This window comes from Martes martes, assembly GCF_963455335.1.
Source record: "Martes martes genome assembly, chromosome: 1".
In the NCBI taxonomy this organism is placed as follows: domain Eukaryota; kingdom Metazoa; phylum Chordata; class Mammalia; order Carnivora; family Mustelidae; genus Martes; species Martes martes.
In genome coordinates, this window is record NC_137888.1 from 94,789,136 (window position 1) to 94,816,937 (window position 27,802).

The 27,802-nt window shown below is 39.2% G+C and overlaps 1 protein-coding gene across 1 annotated transcript in view; it reads left to right on the plus strand.

Annotated features, from left to right (window-relative positions):
* Positions 1 to 27,802, plus strand: part of FNDC3B (fibronectin type III domain containing 3B) — a 344,111-nt gene that overhangs the window by 177,667 nt on the left and 138,642 nt on the right. Inside the window, exons 4-6 of the mRNA XM_080808436.1 lie at positions 5,084 to 5,160; positions 21,642 to 21,885; positions 25,835 to 26,122. Coding sequence (XP_080664562.1) covers positions 5,084 to 5,160; positions 21,642 to 21,885; positions 25,835 to 26,122 — 609 coding nt within the window. The remainder of the gene's footprint in view (positions 1 to 5,083; positions 5,161 to 21,641; positions 21,886 to 25,834; positions 26,123 to 27,802) is intronic.

The following is a 27,802-nucleotide window of genomic DNA, read 5'->3' on the forward strand; positions in this document are numbered from 1 at the left end:
GATGGTGTATAAAAACTCTCTTCACTTGTGTGTTGTTCTTGTACCCTGCAAATTGACTGAATTCATTTATTAGCTCTAGTAATTTTTTAATGGAATTGGTAGGATTTTCCACATATATGATGATGTCATCTGTGAGTAGATACGGTTTTACTTCTTCCTTTACAATCTGGATGCCTCCTCCTCTTTTCTGTTGAAGAGTGGTGGTGAAAGTGAGCATTCTTGTTTATTCCCGATGTTAGGGGGAGAGATATCTTTACCCATTGGGTATGATGTTAGCAATGGGTGCTTTTCATCTTGTAACCCCCCGAGTCAGAGGTTATCAAAGTATGGCCCATTAGCAGCAAGTATATCACCTGAAAAATTGCTAGAAATGCTAATAGTTGGGACCTGTCCCAGACTTTCTGATCCTGCAACTGTGGGAAGTAGAGTTTAAAAGTCTGGATTTTAAGAAACACTCCTGGTGAATCTGGTATACGCTAAAATTTAAGAACCGTTGCGCTAGATTTTAAGTTTCTTTGAGATCAGGACTTGGGTTTTGAGGACCTGCTTTATTTCTTTGTATTCTTTTTAGCTCTCTTGTGAGATTAGTCAGTGTTGAATAATTAAAAAAATAAATGAAGGAAAAGAATGTCAGAGTTTCTCAAAGTGCCTACACATCTTCTTAGCTTGTCTACATCTTGAGTCACCATCAATAATTGGAGACTCATTATTAGTAATTCACCAGGTTGATCTGAAAACCTCCCATTTCATATTCAGTCTTGGATCATGGCAGACAGCACAGTGCACGTTTATTTAGACCATTTGTTCTGAGAGTTTCTTTCACTCTTAATTATCTGCTTACCTGCTAGCTGTGGACTGTAATATGCTTAGGACTACTATTGCCAGCAAGAATGTCTCTTTTGGCTACTGAGACACAGTGATCATTTTTTACAGGGTTTTTTGGATTTGTCATATCATTATTTTGCCTTAGCTTTATTTTTCTCTTTCTTTTATCTTGCAGTGTTGTCATCTGAGCCCCTTTACATCTTTTTTGAATAAGATAATATTTAAGTAATCAAGATAACAAATATTTAAGTATCAAGATAAGAATGTGATCCATTGCTATTAAAGGCCGTTGTTGCAAATAGCCACTTGGACACACAAGTACCCATATGTAGACAAATGCACTAATAAATTCCGTTTATTCACTGCTTGTTTACCTATTGGTGAATACTCAACTTTTAAAAATACTGTTTAAAATTGTCTAAAATTGCGGTGTAATTATTTATAGCTAGTGTTTTTCTAAAGCCGGTTTAAATGGCAATTTATACCCTGTATTCTAATTTTCCACCACTGTCAGATTTCTGACCCGCCTTTGTACACTCACCTCAAGCCAATCTAGTTAATCTTGCCCCCAGAATGGGTGACTACTCTGAGTTTAGCATCAGAGCATGGATTATCTACGTGTGTGAGCTCTGGGGGTCAGTGGTAGCAGGAGGAGAAGCACAGAGTGAAGCAGAATGTCCTCACTCACAGCCTTGGCAGGGGCTCAGAAGCTCTCCATGGACATGTGTGGTACTAAAAATACAGCACTGTTGGGCTTTCCTGCAGTCTCTTTGATGTGGGAGTAAAGTCCTAGCATCTTTGCAGGAATTACTGTTGATTGACTAAACTGCTCTCCAACCTTTCTTGTTTAAGGTTTGCTCTAAGCAGATGAAAAATCAATTCATTAACAAATGGTAGCTGCCTTTTAAGATATTAGACCATGTACTTGCATCACAGTTAAATTTTTTAATGACTATAAACAGTCATAGTTCTTGTTTGTGTCTCACATCTTGTTCAGCGACAAAAAGGAATTCTTGACATTTGAAGTCATAGGCTAAAACCTGAAATTGATCAAATTTCTCAAGGCACTTTTTTCATGGAGTTACTTGGCTCTTAGCAAGCATTCTACTTCCATCCTAAAAATCATACATGTGACATTTTTCATCTGTCTGCGGAAGAACTCTAGCTAAGTTTGCTTCCTAATTACTTTCTCTATAAAGAAAAATCTAACTGTAGTTTGGACGTATATGTTTGTTTACTTTTGTTTTCAAATTATTTAATCTATGTATACATATATCTGTGTAGACCCACCTATATGTAACACAAGTGTTAATTAAGGGGGGTTCCAAATACCTCAGAGGTTTAAAGTACCCCCCCCCAAGTTTAATAGTTCAGTGATTTCCCAGTGAAGTCAGAGAGGAGCTTAGCTTGTTTGAGAAAATTATGTGGCTTCCCCACCTCATATATCCATTGTTAGTCTGAACGAGAAGAGAACATTTTCACCATATTCTAAGAGGCTTATTTAAGTGTTGTGTGTTGATTAAACAGTATCGATTAAAAAGTCAAAAGAAACCTAGAAGTCCTAGAAGTTTAGGAAGAGAAGTTTTAATTAGGGAAGAGTTGTAGTAAGATCAGGAGCTTCTCAAACACAAAGAGTTGAGCAGAGGCAATCAAATAACTCACTGGGAAGAATTCAGAGAAACAGTTACTTCTACCACCATTGTGAATGGATTTCATTTTGCTAGCTTTTCCACTCCTAAGTGCCTGTGGGCGCAGTGGTTTATTTCAGAAAGGAGAGGAACTTAGGGTTCCAAGGCACAGTTGAGTTTCAGGAGCCATCACTATATATTTCGCAATGCCCTTTGAAAGGGTTTGATGACAGTGACACGAGGAAGGGGGAACAAGCATGTTAAAGTCATTTGGCTACTTTTGAAATCAAGGCCAGGAAGAAAACATTTTCTGGCTGTAAATCACTCACTTGTCCTCATGCTTTAAAGCATTTTATACAAATGACTTTAACAGTTTTAGGGGTCATGCCTGGGGTTAAGAGACTGTTTGCCTGGTATATATTTTGGTGATTGAAAAGCAATACTTTGTGGAGATGGTAGCATTTCTGTTCGCCGTCTGTGCTGCATTTATGCCATGAGCAAGGTTTGCCTCTTAAGGCAATATTGTCCGAAGCATGTACTAGTTGATTTTCTGGGTTACAGGAACATGAACTATTAAAAAAAAAATTGTACTCTTTGTAATTGTAACAAATAAGAAAAAGCAAAAAAGTTATGAATAAAATGAAAAAATTGTAAAGATCATTAACATTTTGATGAGCGATTATCGTGCTGTGCTCTAAAGCACCTTTTGCATGTATTATTGAACTTTAAACCCAATTTGGTGGGGTAAGAATTGTTATCCTCATGTGCACCTGTTGAGAAGTGAGGCTCAGAAAGTCTAAGTGAATGGTCTAGGGCCACACAACCAGTGTGAATAGTGAGCTAGGGACTGAAACCCAGGTGGAAGCCATAATTTTGATGCCTGCTTCTAGAGCTGAGTGCATTGACCCCTCGGGTTTCACAGGTAGTGCTCCGGCTAAGACTGATAAACTTGCCTGTGATTTTTTTTTCTTTTTTTTAAAGTGAGTCAGATCAAGTAAAAATACTTGCTAAATACCTAAATGTCTTAATGGCTATGGCCAAAATACTGAGGCTGACAAGAAAGATGGGTTTGGAAGATGATTTGGAGAGCGCTTTCAGTGGCTGGTGAATATATCAGCTTAAATCGTACTTCAAAATGGAATGGGGTCCTGCAGGTACCCCCTCTCCTGTTGCTGTTGTTGTCTTTTGCTTTATTTGATTACCAGTATGTTAACCTGTGAGAGAGACTGCTCTCATGTGAGAGTATTGTATATGTTAGAGCTTATCAGGTAGTTTAGCTGTTTTGTATTGTCCCTGGAGTTGGAGTGAACTCTAGTCTTAAGGAATTTTATAGGAATATTCACATCTTTTCTGCCCTGCCCCTGGTTTTTTTCCCCCTATACTTGTAGACCTGCTGATAGGCACCCGGTATCCTTGTCTCCTCCACATCCCGCACCAGTCCTCTCCTGTGAAGCGTTAGAGCACTGGATTTTACTCTGAGGGCAAAGTGGCCTTTTGCTAACAGTATAAATGCAGCACTTGGGGAAGGGATCTGTCTTCTTTTGCCAAGAAAAGGGTTGTGTTTTTCTCGGTTTTTGTTACAGCTGAACAATTTTAATTGCCGGCAGCACAACACACATTAGGAGAAAGCAAATAAACAACACAAGGCACTTGGAGCCAGGAAGTCGCATCTCAGACTAGAAAGGCAGCTTTGGGTTGACGGTGGGGCAGTGGGTTGCTAACTAGGGGAGCCAGGTACCAAACTGAAACCCAATGACTATGAGCTTCTTGCATGTCTAGAGAAACCACTTAATCATAGGATTGTTGGAAGGGTGTTAGGAGTTGATTTTAATGTTAGGATGATCAGTAATTAAATATTAACTCAGACTATGTCTCAGGTAATTGAGTTTTGCTATTCTTGGTTTGCTTTGGACATGGGATTAATATTTATTGAATTTAATATTTTGAAACTAACACCTTATTAATTGAATGCTTTATTTTGAAATAATCCGGGTAAATTTGACATGACTCTTCCTAATTATGCCTAGTTTGAAAATTCTATCTCTTTTTTCCCCTGCCTTATAACGTAAGAGGCATACCAGATTTGTTTGGAGTTTTTAAAGGTTTCTTCTATTTCAGATAATTGCTATGTTATAGTAACTTACTGAAAATTATAATTGAAATGAAAATTATAAACCCAAATTGTATGGGAGCTTTTTAAACCAGAGGAGATGGGACATATTTAAACTTTTATTTGTTTAAGCATTTATTAATAATACATTCTTTCAAGGCAGAAAAACCCAACCATTTTGCCCTACTTTGTTAGATGACTCTTACTGGGCAGCTTTGGTTTATGGAACTTGAGGTTTTGGGAATCATTAAATATTTATAAAGATGCTCATAGTTTTGTGTTGTTTTGTTTGTTTGTTTGTTTTGTTTTTGGTTTTTTTTTACCCTTGGTTTATACAGCTGGAGAATTCTTTTCATCCATGATTTTCAATTCTTAGGCATGATGTACCAATTATTGAAGAGAAAATATTCAAAGTAATTCTCTTCGTTTTTGATAATATATTAATTCTAAAAATACCAATAATTACTTTAAATAATGTGTATGTCTTCAGTGGTTAATATCTTACTCTTGTCTCTCATAGGACCTGCTGAAGTTCCCATGATGTCACCCAATGGATCCATTCCTCCCATCCATGTGCCTCCAGGTTATATCTCCCAGGTAAACCACAAGACGGGCTTCTCCATTCACTATGGGCAATGTCATTGTTCCAAGAGAGTATATGTTGAGGCTTCAAATATTTATTCCAAGATTAATTGAGTTAGGGTAACCTGAGAGTTGTCATCATTTTGGTAGTGCCACATGGTCTTTCCCAAGTCTTGCTTCTTGACTTGCCAGAGAGCCAGAGGGAGAGAAACACAGTAGGGCTATCAGGCAGTCCTCAGCTAAGGTGTGTTCACACTTGGTTGTGCCACAGAGATTTCTTTCCCTCCATCTGTACCACAGTTTGCTGGAAAAAAAAGAATTTTTAGACCTAATTGGTAAAAATACCAAAGGAGACATCGTTAAAACAAAGTGGGGGGAGGGCTCTTCATTATTCGAGTCCCATTTCTCTGTACTGTGGCCTTCCCTGGGCTTGGTGAATTGCTGAGTGTGATGTGAAAACTTGGCTGTTTGTACTTAAATTTCTCTGAAATTTGACTTTTTTCATAAGAAAACAGCAGTAGCAGTTAAAAGAGTAAAAGCAATTTCAGAGGTACGCTGGAAGAATTAAGAAAAATGTTAAAGGCTAAACTAGACAAGGTTTACAGTATTCAGGGTGCCTGGAATGTGGATGTCTGTACGTGACTTTCATTTTGTCCTGTGCTCAGTATACGAGGAACACTCCCTGCCCCTCTCCCTGGACAGCTTCCTTTCCAAGGGCCTAATTGACTATTTTTTCCCTTCTCTGCCCATCTTGCTCTTTTGTTGTGATTATAAGAGCATTCTATACTCCTTAGGAAAAAATCAGAAAAGACAGAATAGAGTAGAAAATATCTATAGTTTTACTACCCACAGAAGATAATCATGGCATTAACATTTTCTGGCTTATCCTTCTAGAGTTTTTCCCTTTCTATTCTTTCTCTGTCCCTCTGTCTGCTTTTGAAGTGGTTTTAAAAATCTATAATTTTCAGTTTTTAATGATTTTGCTAGGATGAAAAAAAATTGGCAGCTGCATAGGAAAATTGCTAAAGTGCAGGCAGGAATCAAAGATTTATCCTCCTCTGATGTTAAAACTTAGCCATTTCTTCACTGTCTGAGCCATAGTGCAGCCACTATAATTTCATTTTTTCCATCCCTACTTTTACATGAGCCAATTTGACATCTTTTTTTTTTTTTTTTTTGAGTAGCCAGACTGTTGGCCAGTCTCCCCGCTGTTGCAAACAAATGACTTGTTTTACACGAGTCTTTGTAAATAAGAATCACTGGGAGGAGAGAGGGTGCAGAGCGGGCCCTTCCAGCCAGGACACATGATGATGGATCCCGTTCACGTCACCAGTCAATTAACAGAAAAGAACAAGGAATTTAGAATTCCATTATATCTCCTGCTCATTTATTTTGAGGAATTGTTTCATTCCATTGACCCGAGTACAGTTCTCACAATTGGGATAGCAGAAATAGCACCTCCTTTTATACTAAAGGCCCATTTGAGGAATAGCAGTTAGAAAGTTGGGACATTCTAGTGAAGAGAAGCAGCAGTGGGCTTTTTCTTGCTGGTGGTGTTGCTGGGATTGCACTAATCGCAAAGCATTTATTAGGAGTCCTAGGCAAAGTAGAGATGTTTTATACTGTAGTATATTTCTGAGTCTACAAAAACATCTATAGAAAATCCAAGCAGAAGGGCTTCATAGCAGAGCTGTAAACTCACTTTTGTAAAACTGATGATGGAAACATAGCGAAGCACTTTTTCAGTTGAGAATTATGGCAGAAAATGCTAGGATGTTGGATGTTGGAAGAAGAGTAGAAATGGAATCATTTGGATTCTGAGTGGAGCAAAGAGAAAAAAAAACAGTCTATAAGGTATGTATTTAACTTCATTTAGATGGGCTCCTGGATCAGAGGATGGGCCCAGAGCCACGTGACCTTCAGTGGTTGCACTATCTCTTTAATGATATCCGACTGTGGAGTATCTGAGTAAAACCGACTATTAACATGGAGGAAAATTGAGAAACTGGTAGAATGCTTGTACAACATCTTTTTAAAGCTCACGACATGTATCCTTCAAAGAAATGAGGAGGGTGGAACCAGGAGTGAAATGTCTTAGGAGGCTTGTGAACACAAAGAGATCTAAGGAGCAAAGTACGTTTTGTCAGGTAGTTGTGGAAAGAAAGAGTCGCACATACCAATTCTCCTCCCAGCTGGACATATTTGAGAATTGCCCAACACTAGTCTGTCCCTGCGCGTATCAGTTCAATTCTTTGTTGTATTCCCACAGTTCTCTTCCTCAAATACATGTGATGCCCTTGTTCAGATCTGGAGTTGGGTGTACATCACATCAAAACAGAGTTTGAGTTCTCTAGTGTGGTGGATGGATTTTCAATAGTTAACTTTGCCCTCCTTCCAAGGGTCATCTTTTCCTGTTGGCCTATATTGTTGCCACCTTAAACTTCTGTCCTTTAGATATATCTGGCCTTTTCTCAACTACATACTTTTTTGCCCATTATTTCCCTCTTCTTGGAATACTCTAGAGCTCTTCTTTGTCTAATAGTTCAGTCATTTTTCTCATTCAGATGGCCCTCCTCATTGTGACCCTTTCAAGAACCTCCAACACAGAAATGGTGGTTCTGGTTTTTTTTCCAGCATCTTTGGTGCTTTGTCCCCATCTCCAGCAGGAAGTACAATACAATTTTATAACCATCCTCAAGAACTCTTAGTGCCTCGTTGGTATTATATCTGAGAATCTAGAATACTGCCTGGTACATAATAGGTACTTGATAAATGTTTTTAAAGGTAAGTGACTGGCCAAGCTGAAATAAAGTGAATATAGCATATATTTGCTTCAGAGATTTGGAGGTTCAAGTGGAGTAACGAAATACCTGGTAGTTGGAAAAGTAGTAAGATCAGATGGATATGTGCCTAACAAGAGTGAAATTCTCTGAATGCGCCTTTGAGAGAGAGGAATGCCGAGACAGTACAGAAGAGCAAAGAACAGCAAATGGTGTGGGGCAGCCAGATACACAAATGCAGAAGAAATGAAGTTGGACCTCTGCTTCATACCAGTATACAAAAATTAACTCAAAATGGGGAATAGACATAAGTGTTAGAGCTAAAACTATATAACTAGAAGTAAGATTTCATAACCTTGGATCAGGCAATTGATTCTTATATGTGACACTAAATGCATGAGCAGCTAAAGAAAAAAAAAACAGATAAATTTAATGTCATCCAAATTAAAATTTTATGTGCTTCGATCAAAACTTTTTGACACCATCAGCAAAGTGAAAAGGGGATTGAAAGAATGGAAGAAAATATATACAAGTCATATATTTCAGAAGGGACTAGTATCTAGAATATATAAAGAAGTCTTACAACTCAAGTATAAAAGGACAACCCAATTTAAAAATAGGTAAAGGATCAGACTAGACATTTTTACAAAGAAGCTGTATACATTGCCAGTTAGCACACGAAAAGATATTGAACATTGTTAACCAGCAGGGAGATGCAAATCAAAGTTACAATGAAATATACTTCACACATACTAGTATGGCTATAGTTAAGAAGATCGATAATAACAAGTGTTGACAAGGATGTGGAAAAATTGAAACTGTTACATACTGCATTTGGTGATATAAAATGGTACAGCGCTTTGGAAAACTAAGCATTTGCTCAAATAGTTGAGCTGAGTTACCACATGACTGAGCCATTCCACTCCTAGGAGTATACTCAAGAGGAAGGAAAACATATGTTAACACAAAAACTTTGAGGTGTGCATAACAGGATTATTCATAATAGCCCCCAAGTGGAAACTACCCAAATGTCCATCGGCTTTACGAATGAATAAACATGATGTGATATATGCATACAGTGGAATATTATTCAGCCAGAAGAAGGAAGTACTGATTAGTGCTAAAATGTGGATGAACCTGGAAAATACTATGCCAGGTGAAGGAAGCCAGACACAGTATCATCCCATTTATTTGTAATGTCGGGAAGGGGCAAATCCACAAACACTGGAAATGGGTTAGTTGTTGCCCGGGGCTGGGGGAGAGGGTCTTAGGGAGTGACCGAGAATGACTATGGTACTTCTTAGGGGAAAGGGTGATGAAACTGTTGGTTATTCCATTCTGTGACATACTAAAAACCACTGAGTGAGATACTTTAAAAAGATAGATTTTATGGTATGTAAATTATATCTCAGTAAAGCTTTTATAAAAGAGAGGGGAGAGGGGAAGATGGTGACTAGTCCTAATTATTTGTTATGGGACAGCTGGGAAACGTGGGCCAGCCTGTCCTGATGCGACTGGTGATGGTGGTAGTATTTACTGTGTATGGTGAGCACTTTGCTAAATGCTTTTCTTTACTTCTCTAACTTTACGTGTGAGGAAGCTGAGGTCCTGAGTAGAACCAGGATTGCAACCCAGGCATTTCTGAGTTCATGGCCTATTTCCCTCTGTGATGTGATTTCGGAGTCAGCATCGGAGCCTGCCTTGATGTATATATTTGCTTTATGTTACATTACCTTCTGCCAGTGCGAGTGTGGATGTGTGCTGTGCCTGCTCGTGCATTTCCGGAGCTGAAATACCAGCTGCTCACATACAGAATGGTCCATGATTAGAAGAAAACTGAAGAGGGAGGCAGGTGAATGCTTAAAGATGTTATATTAGTAGCTCTAATCCGAGTAAATGGAGAAATTCTTGATTATAGCATTCATGACATAATTTGGTAGCTGAAAATGCTTTAACGATAAATTGATTGGATCGATTAAATACGAATGTCAGTCATGAACAGATCATCTCATAGAAAGATAAGTATCTAGCATTAAAGACAACTCTGCTCTGCACAGTCTCTTTTATTTATTTATTTTTTTGTGGGGGAAGGCAGTGTTGGGAAGGACTGAACCCCGTGGACCTAAAGATAGTGTGGTCTTGTGGTCCTAGGACAGGAGAGCCTGGAATTTTGTCATTTCAACTCTGTAGTCTCTGATACTGCAGGGGTTTTTTTGTGTGTGTTACAGTGTGTGTGTAACTGGGAGTAGGCTGGGAGAGGTCTGAGGAAAAAGTAACTTGACCTTTTCAACTTAAGAGAAAATAGAGGCTAAGTTTTTTTGTTTTGTTTTGTTTTGTTTTTCAACTATAAGAGGGCGTTTAGTCTTATGACTCTCATCAGCATTATTTCCATTCCATAAAAACAGTTGTGCATGTGATTGGGGTTGAAACTCTGGGGTGAGGGCGAGGACTGTAACTGGGAAGAATATGGACATTACTTGAAGAGGCCTGCCTTCAGGTTCCACCAGATCTCACCATGGCTACTTTCTGTGTAACTTTGACAAATTGTTTTCACCACATACACAAATGCCTACATGATATGGTAGAGGTAAGGATTAAGAGAAGTGTTATGTGAGGTATGTAGTCCACAGTGGGCATTCAGGAATTAGTAGCTGTTATTATGAAGAAGACTGCTAGAACAATTTCAGTGAAAGTTTGGCAGACTTTGCCTCCTAAATACATACTGAGATTGCACAGTATGAAGCAAATTTTTCCTTTCACTATATACTGGCTATGGTGTTCCTCAAATTTTTTAACCTCATCATTAACTTTATGAATAATTTCTATGTAAAAATTTCTTAAACAGATGCCTTGAGTTTTCTTTTCCATGCTTCCATAGTAATTTACGAAATATTTTTCAACTGTTACAGGAAAACCTTATGTAGACCAAAAGGTTTAAGCATATGAAAAGAAAAAGTGAAACATCCAAGTTAATGTTTGTCATTTGGGAAACGACTCTTTTTTAGGTTAACTGATGTAACTTAAACACTTCAAATTGTCAAAGTAAGTGTTTTTGTTGTTATAGCACAAGTACACACTTTATCTCGTTCCATAATGGATCGGTACCTGTTGAAATTGTGTATATTTCATTTCCCTTGACTGGAGAGAGGCAAGAAATGTGTTGAAAAAATGCCTTTAAATTTTGGTTGGTCATTCTCCAGTGGGAATTGTTTCAGGAGTTGGCCAGAAATCAGAGCCCCTATGAAGAAATAATGGGGTCCATTAGGTGGAAACCATGGAATGCTTTTCCCCATTTTGCTCAGGCAGGCCAGCTGAGAGCTATAAATATTAGCCCCAACTGCTTCCCTTCAATAATTACAATCTGGGATTAAACCAGTGGTGGGTTCTACCTTCAATACTGTGAAAATGATGAGCAGAAAAGAGCATAGGGGGTTGCCCTGAGCCCTGACAGTCGAAGAATCAGACACATTTGGTAGCCAATAATAAGAAAACTGGAATCTCTTTCAGGACTTGAAGTCCTTTGGAAGAATAGATTTTTCTGTAGGAAGTTAGGAAAATTTCCACAACGGACAGAGTATGTGCATGGCAGTTCGGAGCTTCTGTGGAAAAGAGCGGAGGATTTATATGTCCATTCTGCTTTAATTCCATTATCAGCAGATTCACAGCAACTTTCTTTTTCATCTTACGGCTTATTGTCTGAAGAATGAATTACAGACAGGGTTGGCAATGCTAAATTACAGAAATGTACCAAGGACATTCCCTCACTCAAAGCATCGTGTAAGTTTCTTCTTTCTGAGCTTTTTCTTTGTCTCCCTTGTCTGCCTTTTTTCTTGGATTTCTTTCATTTCTCAGATCCTGACATTGTGGCATAATAGAACACAGGATTAACAGGAGGGAACATGAGCCTGGTGGGCTCTGTGTCCAACCCCTTGTGTGGTTTTAGGAATTTTTTTCTCAACTTTTTAATTTAAATTCTAGTTAGTTAACATGTAGTGTAATATTGGTTTCAGGAGTAGAATTCAGTGATTCATCACTTACATATTAGGAATATTTTAAAATTATTTATTCGGGTGTTCCACTTTTTTTGTTTACTTGAAAATTGTGGGTCTTCCTTCCCTTTAGCTTGCAAGCTTCACAAGTCCATGGATCCTCTGTGTCCCATGCCTCACTGGATCTCCATTTCCTAGAAAGGTGCCCAGCACATATGAGGCATTTATTGAAAATTGGCTGGTTGGCTGTGTCATTTTCATCTTATAGAGAGAGGAGGGGAAAGGAAAATGTTTGAGGATCGCTGAAGTTCTTTTCTGATCTCAGTGAGGTGATTCACCTCTACTGTTCATATTGTTCCTTAAAGAGGGGACCAAGTGAGAATATAAGTAAGTTTCCATAAGTAGTACCAAAACAGTGTGGCATATTCCCTTGGTGTTTAGCATTCTTTTGACTAAAATGCTGTGTTTTACTTCAGTAGGAAAATGATAGTTGATTTTCATTATAATAACATTGAGATGGGGCACCTGGGTGGCTCAGTTGGTTAAGTATATGACTCTTGATTTCAGCTCAGGTAATGATCTCAGGGTCATGGGATCAAGCCTTATATCAAACTCTGCATGGAGTCTGTTTAAAATTCTCTCTCCCCTCTCTCCCTGTTCCTTCTCCCCTTCTCTCTCAAATAAATCAATAAATCTTTAAAAAAAATAATATTGAGACAGTGTCACATGTAGAAATGACTTTGGAATCAAAAAGCATTAAATTATACACATAATGCTATATTTAACTTTATTGCACAATTTGTCTTTTCTAAATTAGTAACCCACATTTGTCATATATAACTGCTTTTCTTGGAAATATACCTTTGCTCGACTTGCTGGGTACAGAACTTTACCAAGATGGATTTTATAGTCCTGCACATTCTTTGAAATCCATGTGGTTTACAAACTTGGACTTACATAATAATGTAGTTATTTTGCTCTGTGATACATAGGATCTGAGTATGGTTAGCATGGATTCTTAATCCTTTGCCATGGAGCCAATTGGCAAACTGGTGAGGCATTTGTAAATGTAATATGTAAAATTCATAGATACGATCTAGAATAATCTGTCTATGTTTCCATGGGTCTGAGACGCTAGACTAAAGAGATGTGATTGGCTCTCTCTTGTGTGCAGATCCACGGAGACTGCCTGAGCTAACAAACACTAACTACCTATAGACTCCTGCAGTGATATCTTTCTTAATATATTAAACACCACTCAGTTTGGCACAAATTACACCATCAGACCTCTCCTTAACCATTTGTTTTCTGACAAATATTCTGTTCCTTAAAATAGCATTTAAACTTTTTCTGAAATACTCATTTGGCCCATGTTACTGATTGAAACTTGGTGGATGGAACTATTCACTTGTCCTGTGTGCTTATGTGCACATTGGGAAGGATTAGACTTGTTTTCTGTGGTCCTTTTCAGTATTTAGGTTGGTGATGTACAATAAAACGTGCTAGAAAAGGCACATTTCCAGAGTACTTGAGTATGAATCTTGACGAGCACTTAGCTAGCCTTAGGTTATTTAATTGCTCATAAAGGTACTTCGCCTTGACTTGAGGACTGTGATGTTGCCTATGTTCAAGGTTAGAGGTTTGCTGAAGATTATGCAAGTTAAGTTCTGTGCCAAACACTTCATAAGCTGTTAAAAGATACACAAATCACAGGAGTTGTTACTGTCCCCTTTCATTGTTATACCAAGTTAATCCATTTGCCGTTTGGCCTTCAGCATCAGTGCACAGTGCTATATTTCTGCTCAGAGGAGGCCTCTTGGCCATTGACAGTGTCTTGAGACGCTTCACTCTTTATAAGCAGGGACCTCTGTTTCCCTGTGGGATGCTCAGGATGCGGCTGCTGAGTCCGCTAGTACGAGGGAGCTGGAGGCAGCTGAGGACCCAGTCTGGGTTCTTCAGTTCCTGAGATGTTTCTCAAACCTTGGCTGGGCATCCTGTTGAATTTGGAAGGTCTCAGATTACTGCCATGTGCCCTCAACTACAGCACTTACCTGCTTTACCAAGTTGATGGGTTAAAGAAAGACTACAGACGATATACCTGTTGCTGTCCTCCTTTCTAGCACTCAGCGGTCTTAGTTGTAAAGCATGGGGTAGTTCCCCAGAAAGAGCTAAGTGTGTTTAGTAAGGCACTAAATGTTGACTTTGTTTATATGTGCTTTTGTTGTGTGTTTTCCCAGGTTCGAAGTTTATATAAGTGTGCGTAGCTTGGCTTGTGTCTGTGTGTATAAAAGCGTTGGCATGTACAAAGCCAACAGACGGGCGATGACTGCTTATGAGGTTATCTCCTTAACAGTGGTCACCTCTGGAGCAAGCCTGTGTGTGAGAGTCATGCCCAGAAGTACTGAAGACAAATTCCACATAATTGTGATCCCCCAAGAGGGAAAAATAAAACAGGACGAATCAGAGAGGCAGACAAACCATAAAAGACCCTAAACATAGGAAACACAAGGAGAGTTGCTGGAGGGGGTGAGGGGTGGGGGCTGGGGTAACTGGGGTAAGGGCATTTAGGAGGGCACGTGATGTCATGAGCACTGGGTATGCTCTACCTCTGAACTTGTAATAAACTCTATGTTAATTAATTGAATTTAAATTTTAAAAAATCCTTAAAAAAATAACTTAAAAAATAATTGTGACCCCCCTCTATACAGCAACTTCAGATTTGTATCTGGATCCAGCCATTTTCTGCTTAGTCTGTACCTAGCTATTGCCTGGAGCTGGCATGTGGGTTGAAAATTAAGCACCAGTAGAAAACTCAAGGTTTCTAGATGTAATGAGTGTGTTTGTAAAAATGTTTGGGAGAATTTTTATTTCTTATTAATTAAACCTGAGGTTTAGTTTTTGATAAAGCATATGAAATGGATTATTTATTTAACCATTGGCGAGAACTATCCAGAACTTTTGTTTCCTTTTTTAAAATTTTCATTTATTTTTATTTTTTAATTTTTTTTTAAAGATTTTATTTATTTATTTGACAGAGAGAGACCACAAATAGGCAGAGAGTCAGGCAGAGATAGAGGGGGAAGCAGGCTCCCTGCTGAGCAGAGAGCCCGATGCGGGGCTTGATCCCAGGACCCTGAGATCATGACCTGAGCCGAAGACAGTGGCTTAATCCACTGAGCCACCCAGGCGCCCCAGAACTTTTGTTTCTTGATTGAGGGGAGGATATCTATTACCAGTCTGTAGCTACTCTGCAGAATACTCTCATGATACCACTGAAACGGTTTTGAGAAGCCACCCAGGAACATCACCAGTGATTTATTTTTCCTTTGGGCTACAAAACTAGCCATGCTGTGTGGCGAAAGGAGCTGGTCCTCAACCTGGAGGGTTTACTGTCTAAAACACTAATGATGGTGGATTTAAATAATATTCCATCAGTGTTAGCCATTACAGATAGGAAGAGTGCTGACAATGAGAAGTTGTGTTTGGTGTTTTTGGCCAGAGTTGTAATCATTAAATTAGTAAAGACAGGAAGAAGTAAGTCAGGAGATTTGGAAATGCATCCAGTTCTGCCTCAATTTTTAAGTCCAGTAACTTGACTTCATCTATAAAATAGAACGACTTCTTGCTCCTGTAACTCTTGGGTTGCTCTTTGAATATTCCTTAATGTTGGTTTTCACTTTCTTCTAATGGCACTTGGGGTATGGTTGTGTGGGTTTCCTCCAGGATAGCAAGAAGGGGATGGGCTCTACGGGAAGCGTGGTCTTTAGGTTTCAAATCGCTGCCTGTCCTGAAGAAAACACCTGCTTTTACTTTTTTATGCTGTTCACTGTATTAGAAAATACACAGTGGAGAGCTAGTGCAAGAAGGAAACGTGGGAGCTAACGCTTTTGTACTCCTGGTTGGTCATGAATAAGATTCCTCAGCTGCAGGGCGCCTGGGTGGCTCAATGGGTTAAGCCTCTGCCTTCGGCTAAGGTCATGATCTCAGGGTCCTGGGATCAAGCCCCGCATCCGGCTCTCTGCTCAACAAGGAGCCTGCTTCCCCTCTCTCTCTTCCTGCCTCTCTGCCTACTTGTGATCTCTCTTTCTGTCAAATAAATAAGTAAAATCTTTAAAAAAAAAAAAAAAAGATTCCTCAGCTGCATTTGGGATTGAAGTAAAACTTGCATTGGAAAGGTCTATTTTTCGGTGTCTTTCTTTTGGTAAAATCACATTTAATGTAAAATAAGAGGGTTGGGAATGACGGGTCTGGAATTAACTGGGTTTAGATTAAGTGAAATTTTAGAATAGGAGGTACTTAACCTGAATTAAGGGAGACACTTTGATAATGAATTTGTAAATAAGTCTTGGTGGACATCAGATATAAGCAGAGAAGTCTTCCTTCCTTTCCCTCCTCCTTTCCTCCTCCCTCCCTCCCTTCTTACTCTTTCATTTCTTTGTTCACTTAGCATTTATCAAAAGCCTCCTGTGTGTCCAGGTGCCCTTGGGGGATAAGAGACAGAGCTGTAACTTCTGCTACAGGACAGATGCTGGGGCGTGGGGGACACCAGTCTGGCTGGGAGAAGCCTGGGCTGTTGGCCTGCTCATTCCTCTGTCCACACAAGTGTTTTGTATCACCTGGCCTTTTCTTCTCCTGTTCAGTGCTCGCGTGCTTATTTCAGTGGAGACTTCTTCCCTTCCTGGAATGGCCTGGGAGCCCATTTCAAGTTTGTTGGCAGGAGTTAGGAATTGAGCTGGAGCCTGATTTTCACAACCTCATTTGGTCCCAGTTTCCTGTGTGCAGTCAGCGCTGCAGCAAGCCGGCTGCCCAGCCCCACACCCGGCCTGAGCACATGTCGGGTTTGTGTGTGTCCGCGCGCGTTCTGCCCTGCCCGCTTCCTGGATCATCCTCGGCCAACTGGAACAGCCTTTTAAAATTTCTCTTTTGTTACCTACCATTTAAGCCCCTCTTTTGATTGTTGTTGCTTGCAACACAGAAGCAGAAGGGAGAGAGTTGGAAGAACTGAAGTGTTAATTAAAATTTCCTGTGGAGGGGTGCCTGGGTGGCTTGGTGGGTTAAGCGTCCGACTCTTGATCTCTGTTCAGGTCATGATCTTAGTAGGGTCCTGAGATGGAGCCTCATGTCAGGCTCCGTGGTCTGCAGGGAGTCTGCTGGAGATTCTCTCTCTTTTCTCTCTCTCGCTCGCTCGCTCTCAAATACATAAATAAATCTTTTAAAAAAAAGTTTCCTGTGGAGCATTTTATTTCAGTAAGGGGAACTACCTTCCTTCTCTGTTAGCTATGAGAAAAGACACTCAAAATGCGTTATTAAGAGCTCTGTTTTAGTTCTTGGGACTCAAAATTGTTCCCTCTCTTTCCTTATTGCTCTCTGGTCTTGGGTCAGTTCGCTGAACTTTCCTGAGCTTCATTCCTCTTAATCTCTAAAATGGCGATAACTGGATATGCCTAACAGGATTGTTGGGAGGATTTAATGAGGTGTTAATCTTAACAGTAGTAATGGCAAGATTTTTTCTTTCAGGTGTCCGTTACTGTTCCAGGCCCTTCACGTGTGTTGCCTTATTTCAGATGGAGGGTATTAAAGCAGAGCAGCAAGTAGTCAGTAAATACTGGTTTTTCTTAAATCCTTTCACATCTCTGAGAACCCAACTATTCTGTTTCCTGTGGTTCATTATTTATGTATTTATTTCTCAGCATACCTAGCTTCCGTGTAATTCTCCACATACTGAAAACTTCAGAGTACAGATCAGAAGGAAAATTGAGGTGTGAGTATGACAGAGATTCTCCCTGTTGTGAGCACCTTATTTTCCAGCCTCTCATCTTTGTGTCTAGACCACCGATTAGCAAGAGTACTAGGCGCATAGAAGTTTCTCAGTGAATGTTTATTGAGCAGACTCAGTGACGTGGTGAAGAATCAAGCCAGCTCATGTTTGCCGTCAAGCTCTGATAGGTGGTGTGTTGATTTGCTAGGTCTCCTGTAACAGAGTATGACAGAGTGGTTGGCTTCAATGACAGAAATTGCTTCCTCACAATTCTAGAGGCTACAGATTTGGTTTCTTCGAAGGCTTCCTTCCTTGGCTTGTAGGCGGCCATCTTCTATCTTTATGTTCTCACATGGTCTTCCCTCTGCATGTCTGTCCTAATTTGCGCCTCTTACAGCAGTCTCAGTCATATTGGATTAGGACCCAGCCACGGAACCTCATTTTACCTTAATTATCTCTTTAAAGTCCCTGTGTTCAAATAGTCACATGCTGAGCTACTGAGGAGTTAGGACTTCAGTATATGAATTGGTGAAGAGTGGCAGTGGGCAGGGTTGGGGGGGGGCACACAGTTAAGCCCATAATGGGTGACTATCTGAGAAACTAGCACAGTGGTGAGTGACTGTTTTGTTGAGTCACAGAGCTAGGAAAAAATCTAGATGAAGAATAGTTGTGATTTCTGAAAAAAACAATACTGTGTTCTGATTTTTGAAGAGCACTTACTGGAACTTAGTCTGATGTTTCTCTTTATATTACTCTTAGAGTGTATAGATGAATCCTACCTATTTTTTCCCTCAGTTTTGAACATCCAGTGCTTAGCTCATAGTATGTTACAGGAAATAATTGTTGAATTGAATACAGGTGATTTGTCTGCCTCTGGATATTGTCAAAATTTCATTCAGCCCAAAAGCAAATGAATCTGTCTTTTCAGTGGTCACTTGTGAAGGCACATTTTATTGCCTCAGGATTTTTGGACTGAACTCTTTCAAATGTCTGAATTCTTCTCTAGTAATATTTCTTTATGAACTTTTTTTTTTTTTTTAATTTCAAGATGTTATTTACTTATTAGAGAGCGAGCACATGAGCAGCGGCTGGGGAGGGGTGGAGGGAGAGGGAGAAGCAGACTCCCTGCTCAGCAGGGAGCCAGACCCTGGGCTCTAGCCCAGGACCCTGAGATCATGACCTAACCTGAAGGAAGGCAAATGCTTACCTGACACCCCTAGGAGCCTAATTTTTAAACAAAGAGTACTATTACCATGATTTCCTGAGTTGCTTATTATTTTGTGCATTTTTATTGTTCCTTGGATTTTCTTATTGTTTGGGGGAACATAAGCATAATTTCCTTAGACATAGATCAAACCTGAATTTGATAAATATATTGCAGTTTGTGTTACAGAAGAACAATGAACAAAATATTCAGCATATTTTTAAATTTTTGTTTCTCATTATTTTAGAATTAATATTTCATTCCTTAAAATATTTTTAATGAACAAATACCACAGAATAATTTAAGATAATTAAAAATGGGGCTGTCAGACAATTTTCATTATAAGTAGGCCATTTGCGGTTTCAAAGAGCTACTTGGTTTTCTGACTGGAAATTTCTCTTTTCGTGAAGCATAATTTATGCATCAGAGCTACTAGTTTTTCAAATTAGTGGCAGTACTTATTCTTTCAAAATGTACTGGTAAAAAGCTAATGTATTAGCTCTGTATCTCTTACAGATTTTTTTCCCCTGTAGTAGAATTCTTCTCTTTGTTAGTGCTTTCTGTTCACCTCATTTTTTAAGTGTTTTCTTTTAGCAAGTTAGAAATTATGATGAAATTAAAGTAATTTCTTCTCACTGTAATATATGCTCCTGTTTACAAGCCCAGAGTTCTTCATATTTAGTGAGGGCCCTGTTCTTGTTTTACTATATAGCCTGAGTCTGTGTGGCTGGTTGGCCATTAGAAGTTTTACAGTAATGAACGTAATGAAGGTTGCAAGTTTCAAGAAAACAAATACTTTGCTTCTGTGGACCTTCTGGTGTCTACCACAGGATTGAATTGGAGGTTCCGTGAAGGAGGAACATCTGGAATATACCTTACTTTTTTCTTACTAGCCAGTGGCAGAGTGGAGGAGAAGGAAGACGATAGAATAATGTGTGTTTCTATCAGATAGTAAGAAAAATATGTACGTACACAAAAATTGTACGAACTGCAATTACCAAATGCCCTTTTCTCGCTCTTCATTTTAGATGATATAGAAGATGCTAGCACACGCATAGCATTTCCGACGTCATAGTTTAAGGATCATTTCACATCTACCTTCTATCAACTGCCGTGCCTTCATAAATGGGGTTAATGGGATTAGCTTGCCAAAACCCAGAAGAAGTTACATTTATTAAAGAATGCGTAAAAAGCCCCATCTTGAGCTTTAGGAGGGAGTATGACTCAATCTTCATTTTAAGGAGTTAATACTGTTTTCTTAATGAACTGTTAACATAGTGATTAATTCTGAGACTATTATGTTAATTGGTTCATTAATAAACATAACAATTTTTCTTTTATTAACATAAAGATGACTGGCTGTTAATTCAGACGGGACCTAACTCGTACACTCATGTTCAGGCTAACATTGATAAACTTGACATTTTGTATCAAACAGTTTTTTTAAAAACAAAGCTTATTATAATTTTTTTATTAGAATGTTTTAGACGTGATTAAGTCATTTTATTTTGGCCTATAATCAGCCTCCTGAGGTGTAATGAGAAATCCATTTCAATATACAAGTTTAATTTTCAGTGCTTTTTGGTAGTGGTGGTGGTGGTTTAAAATTATTATTACTTTTTTTAAGCAAGCTTCCTACCAGTGTGTGCCTGATTGTCTTAAATACTTGATTAGGCCAGCTGGTCTCTTTGGCATCTAGGTGTACTCTTGGGCCCTGACCCCAGGGACCTTTCTCCGAGCTATCCCAGTACTACCAATTCTTTCAGATCCTAAAAGCATCCCTCATTCTGTCTTTCCCTGCTCCTCTGCTCCTCAGCTTTCCCTCCTGATTATGGTATCTGTTGTGTAATTTCTTACCTGGCATCTCAACAAAAGCCTTTGTTTTGATAGCAGGTCCCATGGAATTGGCCAGAGAGGCAGTAAACATTGTTACTATACTGCCTTAGCTCCCTTCCTTGAGGGAATTAGAAAGCCTCTGAAAAACGTGTGGACAGAGTGGTGATAGGCTCCTTCTGCTTATAGCAGGTCCCCTGTTCTAGTGTCTCCCTTGACAGCTCCCATTATGTCATCAGGATGTCTTGGGAACAAAGGTGTCCATCTTGATTGAGTATTGTTTGAGTTTTTTATTGGTTGGAATCCCCTCATTTTATCTGCATCCTTGGTCCCAAATTAAATGAACCTTTGGTACTCCCCTGGTCTCTGAAGTTAATGTTCTCTTTGTTTCCAAAAGCCCTGTACAAACATTACGGTCATGCTAAAGCAGGAATGGGTCAAAAGCCGTGAAGCCCATCTGGAAAGCTTGCCCTGTGAAGTACATTTATGTTACTCAGAAATCTCCTTTCTGGAAAACCACTGAACCATTAGTTACATTCAGAGTCATTGCTCAAATCAGCTAAACTACACATGAAATTCACTTGTCTTGGATGAAGTCTTCAGAAGTCTTCTTCCAGGTCTTCTTAGAAAATTTTACGAGACAAACGAGATTTATTATCAAGCCATTGATCTCTCCTAAAAGTTTTGTGTAATCAGAATCAAGTGGTTGATGAAAGCTTATTTTCATAAGTTTTCATTGTTAAACATTATTATTTCTAAGACGCATCTAAAGATTGGTTTGAGTTAGAGAACCAGAATTCAATACGCACTAATTTTTTTCTTCCATGAGGAGAGAAAAATTCCAGTAAGGGAAGCAATTAAATACTATATATGTCCATGAGATGTTTGTTGATAATATATACGACACTGTTTCTTTCTCCTGTTTTCTTTAGGTGATTGAAGACAATACTGGAGTCCGCCGGGTGGTGGTCACACCGCAGTCTCCTGAGTGTTACCCCCCAAGCTATCCCTCAGCCATGTCTCCAACCCACCACCTGCCCCCCTACCTGACTCACCACCCCCATTTTATTCATAACTCACACACGGCTTACTACCCACCTGTTACTGGACCTGGAGATATGCCACCTCAGTTTTTTCCTCAGCACCATATTCCCCCTACAATATACGGCGAGCAAGGTGAGTAGATTATTGCTGGCGTTGGGAGCAGTTGAAACTGGTTACAACTCCGAAGTAGCTTAGGAGAACCATGGAGCCTTTGTTTCTCCTGCAGTGAGCCTGGTAGGGGATCTACTGGCTGTAGAAAGCTCACAAGAAATTCCTAGCTTCCTTTGTCTCGAAGCACATCTTGCAAAGATTCCTTTGTGGGTTTCAGCTCTTTATGTTTTCCAAGATTCTGCCCCCTGTTCCAGCCACTGCAAAAAGAGAAGGGAGTGGGATAGCTACTTCTTACCGTAGTAAGAAGTGAATGATGTAGCATATGTTCCTTTGTCCCATTTACATATTTTTCTGTGACAGTGGCCTGAGATGGAACTGTGGGACATTGTTGCCTAAGCATCCGTATGGCCTAGCCGCAGAAGGAAAATTAAGTGTTTTGTGCCCAATTGCCAGTGATAGAGGACCCAGTTTCCCAGATGCCCTATGTTGGCAATCTTTGTAGAACTCAGAATCTCCTCGACAGGGTCCTCCTGAAGCCAGTTTCACTGGTTAGTAGCCAAGTACTCACCTCGACATGAAAGAGTCTCAGACATTATGTCTTTCTAGTTTGGGTCTTGGTGTTGCTTGAGTCTAAAGCCTTTTTCTATCAAAATGGTTACTCAGAAACCAGATGAGTGAGGGTAAAAAAAAAAGCAGACTTTTTTTTTTTTTTTTTTAAGATTTTATTTATTTGGCACAGAGAGAGAGAGCACAGGCAGGGGAAGCAGCAGAGGGAGAGGGAAGAGATAAGCAGGCTCCCCACTGAACAGGGAGCTCAAAGCTGCACTCCATCCCAGGACCCCGAGATCATGACCTGAGCTGAAGACAGACGCTTAACCAACTGAGCCACCCAGGTGTCCCCCCAAAATCAGACTTTACTAGCTAAGATGTCTAAGGCTTTGCAAAGTGATTTTCTTCTATGAATTGAAGCATTTTATCACTTCAAACATTTCTTTATATTGGTTCAAATACGAGAATTCCTGCTGTATAGCAGGAATAGCAACTTACCGTAAACTTCACTTATCAGTTATGTATGCATATATATATTTCCCCCTGTATGTTTAACTCACATTGTAATTTTTTTTCTTAACAAAGTAAAAATTTGAGATGGTTATTTTAAGTGGAACATCCTATTCCAACTTAGGGATAGAATTTGAGTTTGTTGTTTTGGTTTTTTGTTTGTTTTAGTAGTTAGAAACTTAGTACTTAGAAATACAAAATTCAAAAGAATCAAGCGCTATCATAGCAGGGCATGGAGAAATGATGGCTTTGATAACCTTGTATTGATACAATCTTCCTGCCTAATGACATAACCCCCCCAAACAGAGGAGGAAATGCCATGAAAGCATGGATAAAATCTGAAAAAAATAATTAACTGTCATTTTTAAGAAAGTATTCAGTGCTTTGACACAAGGCACATTAAATATTTGAGTATTGTCAGAGTTTTCTGCTTTGGTCTGAGCTTAATGACTAAAAGCCTTGGCAACTGGCTAATTGCTTGATGAAGAGTGCCTTACACAGTGTGTTAGTAGGAAGCCACGTAGTTACCTTTTGTAAATGATGTCCTATTCAGTTTTAGACAGCAGTATGATTTAAATGGTCATTAGAATTAAGAAGAAAAGTGTTTTTCTTTCAGAGGGTATTTTGGTTTATTTTCATTGTAATAACAGGGTATAATAATGTAAAAATGAAAGTGCCTCATTGATTTCAAATTAAAGAAAGCAAAAAACAAATTCCTGTTGTGTTATAGTTAAAAAGCCCTATATATATCCCTTACCTTACTTCTCGGTGTACGTATCTAAAAACAACTTAAAACATTTAATTTCCCATACCAGAGGAGTAAAGTTTCAACATGCTTTAAAAGATTATTATATTAGTGTCCATGGTGAATATCTTAAATTTCAAGTATAACGCATTGTGATATTTATTTATTTATTTATTTATTTTTTGCATTGTGATATTTAAAACAGTTAATATCCTTTTGTATATTTGGGTATGATTTAGTTGGACATAGGCTCTTAGAACAAGAGAGGGAGCATGAGCCGGGGGTGGGGGGCGAAGAGAAGGACTCTCAAGCAGACTCCCCTCTGAGTCAGGAGCTGATGTGGGGCTCGATCTCTTGACCCTGAGATCATGACTCGAGAGCCGAAATCAAGAGTCTGATGCTTAACCAGCTGAGCCACCCAGGCACCCTGGGCATAGGCTCTGAGTCAGATTGCATTCATGTTTTCACATTCTTTAGTGCAGTTTGGTTACCTTGTGAAGATTTGCGTTTTAAAGATCTTCTCTAAGCTATATGAACAGAAAGAAAAGTGGAGCTTTACCATTGATCAGTTGAAAGGTCAGTTATGTTAAATAAGGGGAATGTGCATTCCTCCTATGCTTAAAACGGGCCCCATTTAGGTCTCTTGTCCAGAGACAGGATAGGAATGCTGCCTTTTCACTCTCAGAAGTATTCAGCTTGGAATGCTAATTTATTTGGTCATTCTATGCGTATGGGGGCCCTTTTTTCTTATTAACACTTAAGGACCCAGTCTCTGTGTTATATATTGTCATTTTTATTAATGCCTAAATACAATTTTTAATTGATTTTAACATCTTTTAATTTAAAATAAATGTTTTCTCCTAAGATCAGAAATTGTTTTGTAAGCTCCCATTGTTTTTTTGGAGCCATTTAAAAATCTACATAGTAGGGACGCCTGAGTGGCTCAGTTGCTTAAATGTCTGTCTGCCTTTGGCTCAGTTCAGGATCCGAGGATCCTGGGATCCAGTCCTGCATTGGGCTTCCTGCTCAGCTGGAGGTCTGCTTCTCCCTCTGTTCCTCCACCTACTTGTGCTTCCTCCTTCTCTCTCTCTCTCTCTCTCGTAAATAAAATCTTAAAAAAAAAAAAAATTCTACATAGTGAAGCCAGGTGACATTCTACTAGTCAGTTTATCTTGCCTCTGGATTACTCCAAAATAGACGTTTGAGACCACAGCTTACTACGTGAGGCACCAGGTTGCAGAGATGGCTTATGTTTACTCCTGCTGTTTCTCTTTGAACATTTCCCCAGATTCTGTGAGCTTTGATTATTTTTAGTTAAATTTTCATCTCATCATGTTAGTAAGTTTTATTCAGAAGTTGGCTCTTTCACATGCCATAAACAACTCCTTAGATTCAGGTTGTTAAACACTTTTCACTTGATCTTAGCCAAAAGGCCGAGAAGCGGTATGTTATATACTTTTCAGAAGAAATGCTATTTTGTCTATAACGATGAGTATAGTTTTAAGTGTCTTGATTCTAAGGACACGTTTATGGGGCTGTTTTATTTTTTTCTGATTTGTTTTCGATATATTGCAGTTAAAAAACATTTGACAGTGATTTTTGACAACAAAATCAAATTTATATATAAATTCAACTAGAATATGAACTCTTCAGGGACAGTAACCTTGTCTTCAGTATTTTCCATAATTTTTGGAACATTCATGAAAATGCACTACAGTTGTTTTATTTGTTCTTTCACACAATACAGTTTTTAATGATCATTCTTCGATTGGTTCAAAATGAATGGGAACATTTTAAACATGTATTCTATATATATGTAAAATTAAAAAAAATATTTAGTAGTTTTTTAAACTCCTTCCTTCAGGAGCCAGGTCTTTTGACCATTTAAAATTTCTTACTGAAAATGTAGACTGGGGCGCCTGGATAGCTCAGTTGGTTAAGTTTCTGCCTTCTGCTCAGGTGGTCATTCCAGGGTCCTGGGATGTCTCCTGCATGGGGCTCCCTGCTCAGCAGAGTCTGCTTCTCCCTCTGCCTGCCACTCCCCCTGCTTGTGCTTCCACACTCTTTCTCTGACAAGTAAATAAAACAAAACAAAACTAACTAACTAACTAAATACATACATAAAATGTAGACTGAGCTTGTGTTTGTCATAATCCTCCATTTCAGAAATCATACCACTCTATGGAATGTCAAGCTACATTACCCGGGAAGACCAGTACAGCAAGCCTCCGCACAAAAAACTGAAAGACCGCCAGATAGACCGCCAGAACCGCCTCAACAGCCCCCCGTCTTCTATCTACAAAAGCAACTGCACACCCGTGTACAATGGCTATGGGAAGGGCCACAGCGCTGGAGGTGGCGGAGGCAGTGGAGGCAGCGGGGGCGGGCCAGGAATTAAGAAAACGGAGCGGCGGGCCAGGAGCAGTCCAAAGTCGACTGATTCCGATTTGCAAGGTAATGGGCAGAGATGTTTGCTGTAAGGAGTGATCCATGGAGCCAGACATCCTAAAAGAAACATCTTGTACCTAACAGTGTTATTTCATGGCCACTGGTCTTTCTCGTAGGGATGGCTAGTTAGACCTTCCAATCGTTTTCTGAGGAAGAGCTGAATATCGTATTCTCTTTTTTATTAATAGTTTATGGCAGAAATATCCTCGGGTCACAAGTGCCATGTGACGTTTTACATAAGCTCAGTAACAAGTATCCGAGCGAGTGGCTTTTCACATTAGCCCACTTCCTGTTGTTTTCACTCCAAATAGACAGGCAGGGAGGAGATCCAAAGAGTCTTTCTAAGAAGTACAGGGCTAGTTTAACAGTGAAAATAATTACACCTCGTCAAACCAGATGTAATTACTTGGTTCTGTAGTGAAATGTATCATTGTGGAATAGGAATATATTTCTGCTTACTTTCAGGCATCAGTTCTTGCTTAATGCCACCTTTGCATTCTGAATGAACTATTCATTGCTCAAGACTGAGGTGGAAGAAATATGGTCACCATATATGAGACATCAGCTCCAAAGGGCATGTGTTTTTTTGTAGATGAGTCTTATGGCTATAGATTGGTTAATTTGGGGGAATCAGGTATATGTACTTTAAATTAAGGTTGTTGTTTTTTTTTTAAGATTTTGTTTACTTATTTGACAGAGATCACAAGTAGGCAGAGAGGCAGGTTGGGGGGGGAGTGGGGGGGGGCGCGGAAGCACCGCCCTGCTGAGCAGAGAGCCCAAAGCGGGGCTCGATCCCAGGACCCTGGGATCATGACCTGAACCGAAGGCAGAGGCTTTAACCCACTAAGCCACCCAGTCGCCCCTTAAATCAAGTTTTTAGCCAAGATTTAGAAACTGCCTATTTCGATGCCATAGGAGTTAAAAACAAGCTTTTGATACAGGTGTGTGGAGAAGGCTGACTTAATTGAGGTAGAATAAGGTAACATTTTGAAAAGCGAGGTGAGTTTACAATTATAAATATATAAAGACATGAGTGTCTAGAAAAGACAGGGTAAGAAGTGTTTATAGCAGTCATTAAATATACTCCTTTGTCTTACCAGACCTCATCCAGATAGGAACAGGGACTGTGTATGTGAGATGTGTTTGTGAATGACAGAGACGGAAGTTGTTTATGTTTGATTGCATAGAGAAGACTGGACTCTTTTGGGGCTGAGGAAACTGAGGTAGAACCAGCCGTTGGCTTCAGCCTTTCCCCCACTTTATTTATGAGTGAATTGTAGCATTAAAAAGAGGAATAGTAAGATACAGTCAAAAGTGACCAGAAATTTCTCTGAGTAAAATGTATTATAGATTCCTTTAATTTTGTTCCTTATCCTTTTCTATATTTTTCCAAGTTCTTATTATACAAAGTGTAAATAAGTATATAAAAGAGACCCAAAGCTTAAGAGGCGTTTAAGTAGTTTTTTAGGTATAGTGCTATTTTTGCTATTTTTTTAACGTTATTTTTAGTCAACTGATAATACAGACAGTTTGAAATTAGATTACTAGCAATGGTAGACTTTTTAACAATGGGTATGAAAAGGAATTCACACCAAAAAATTAGAAATAAGTTTTTCTAAGAATTTTAGTTTGTAAAAAAGAGAAAAGGAATGTAGAAGCAGTCTTCAGAGAGCTTAATGAGGATTG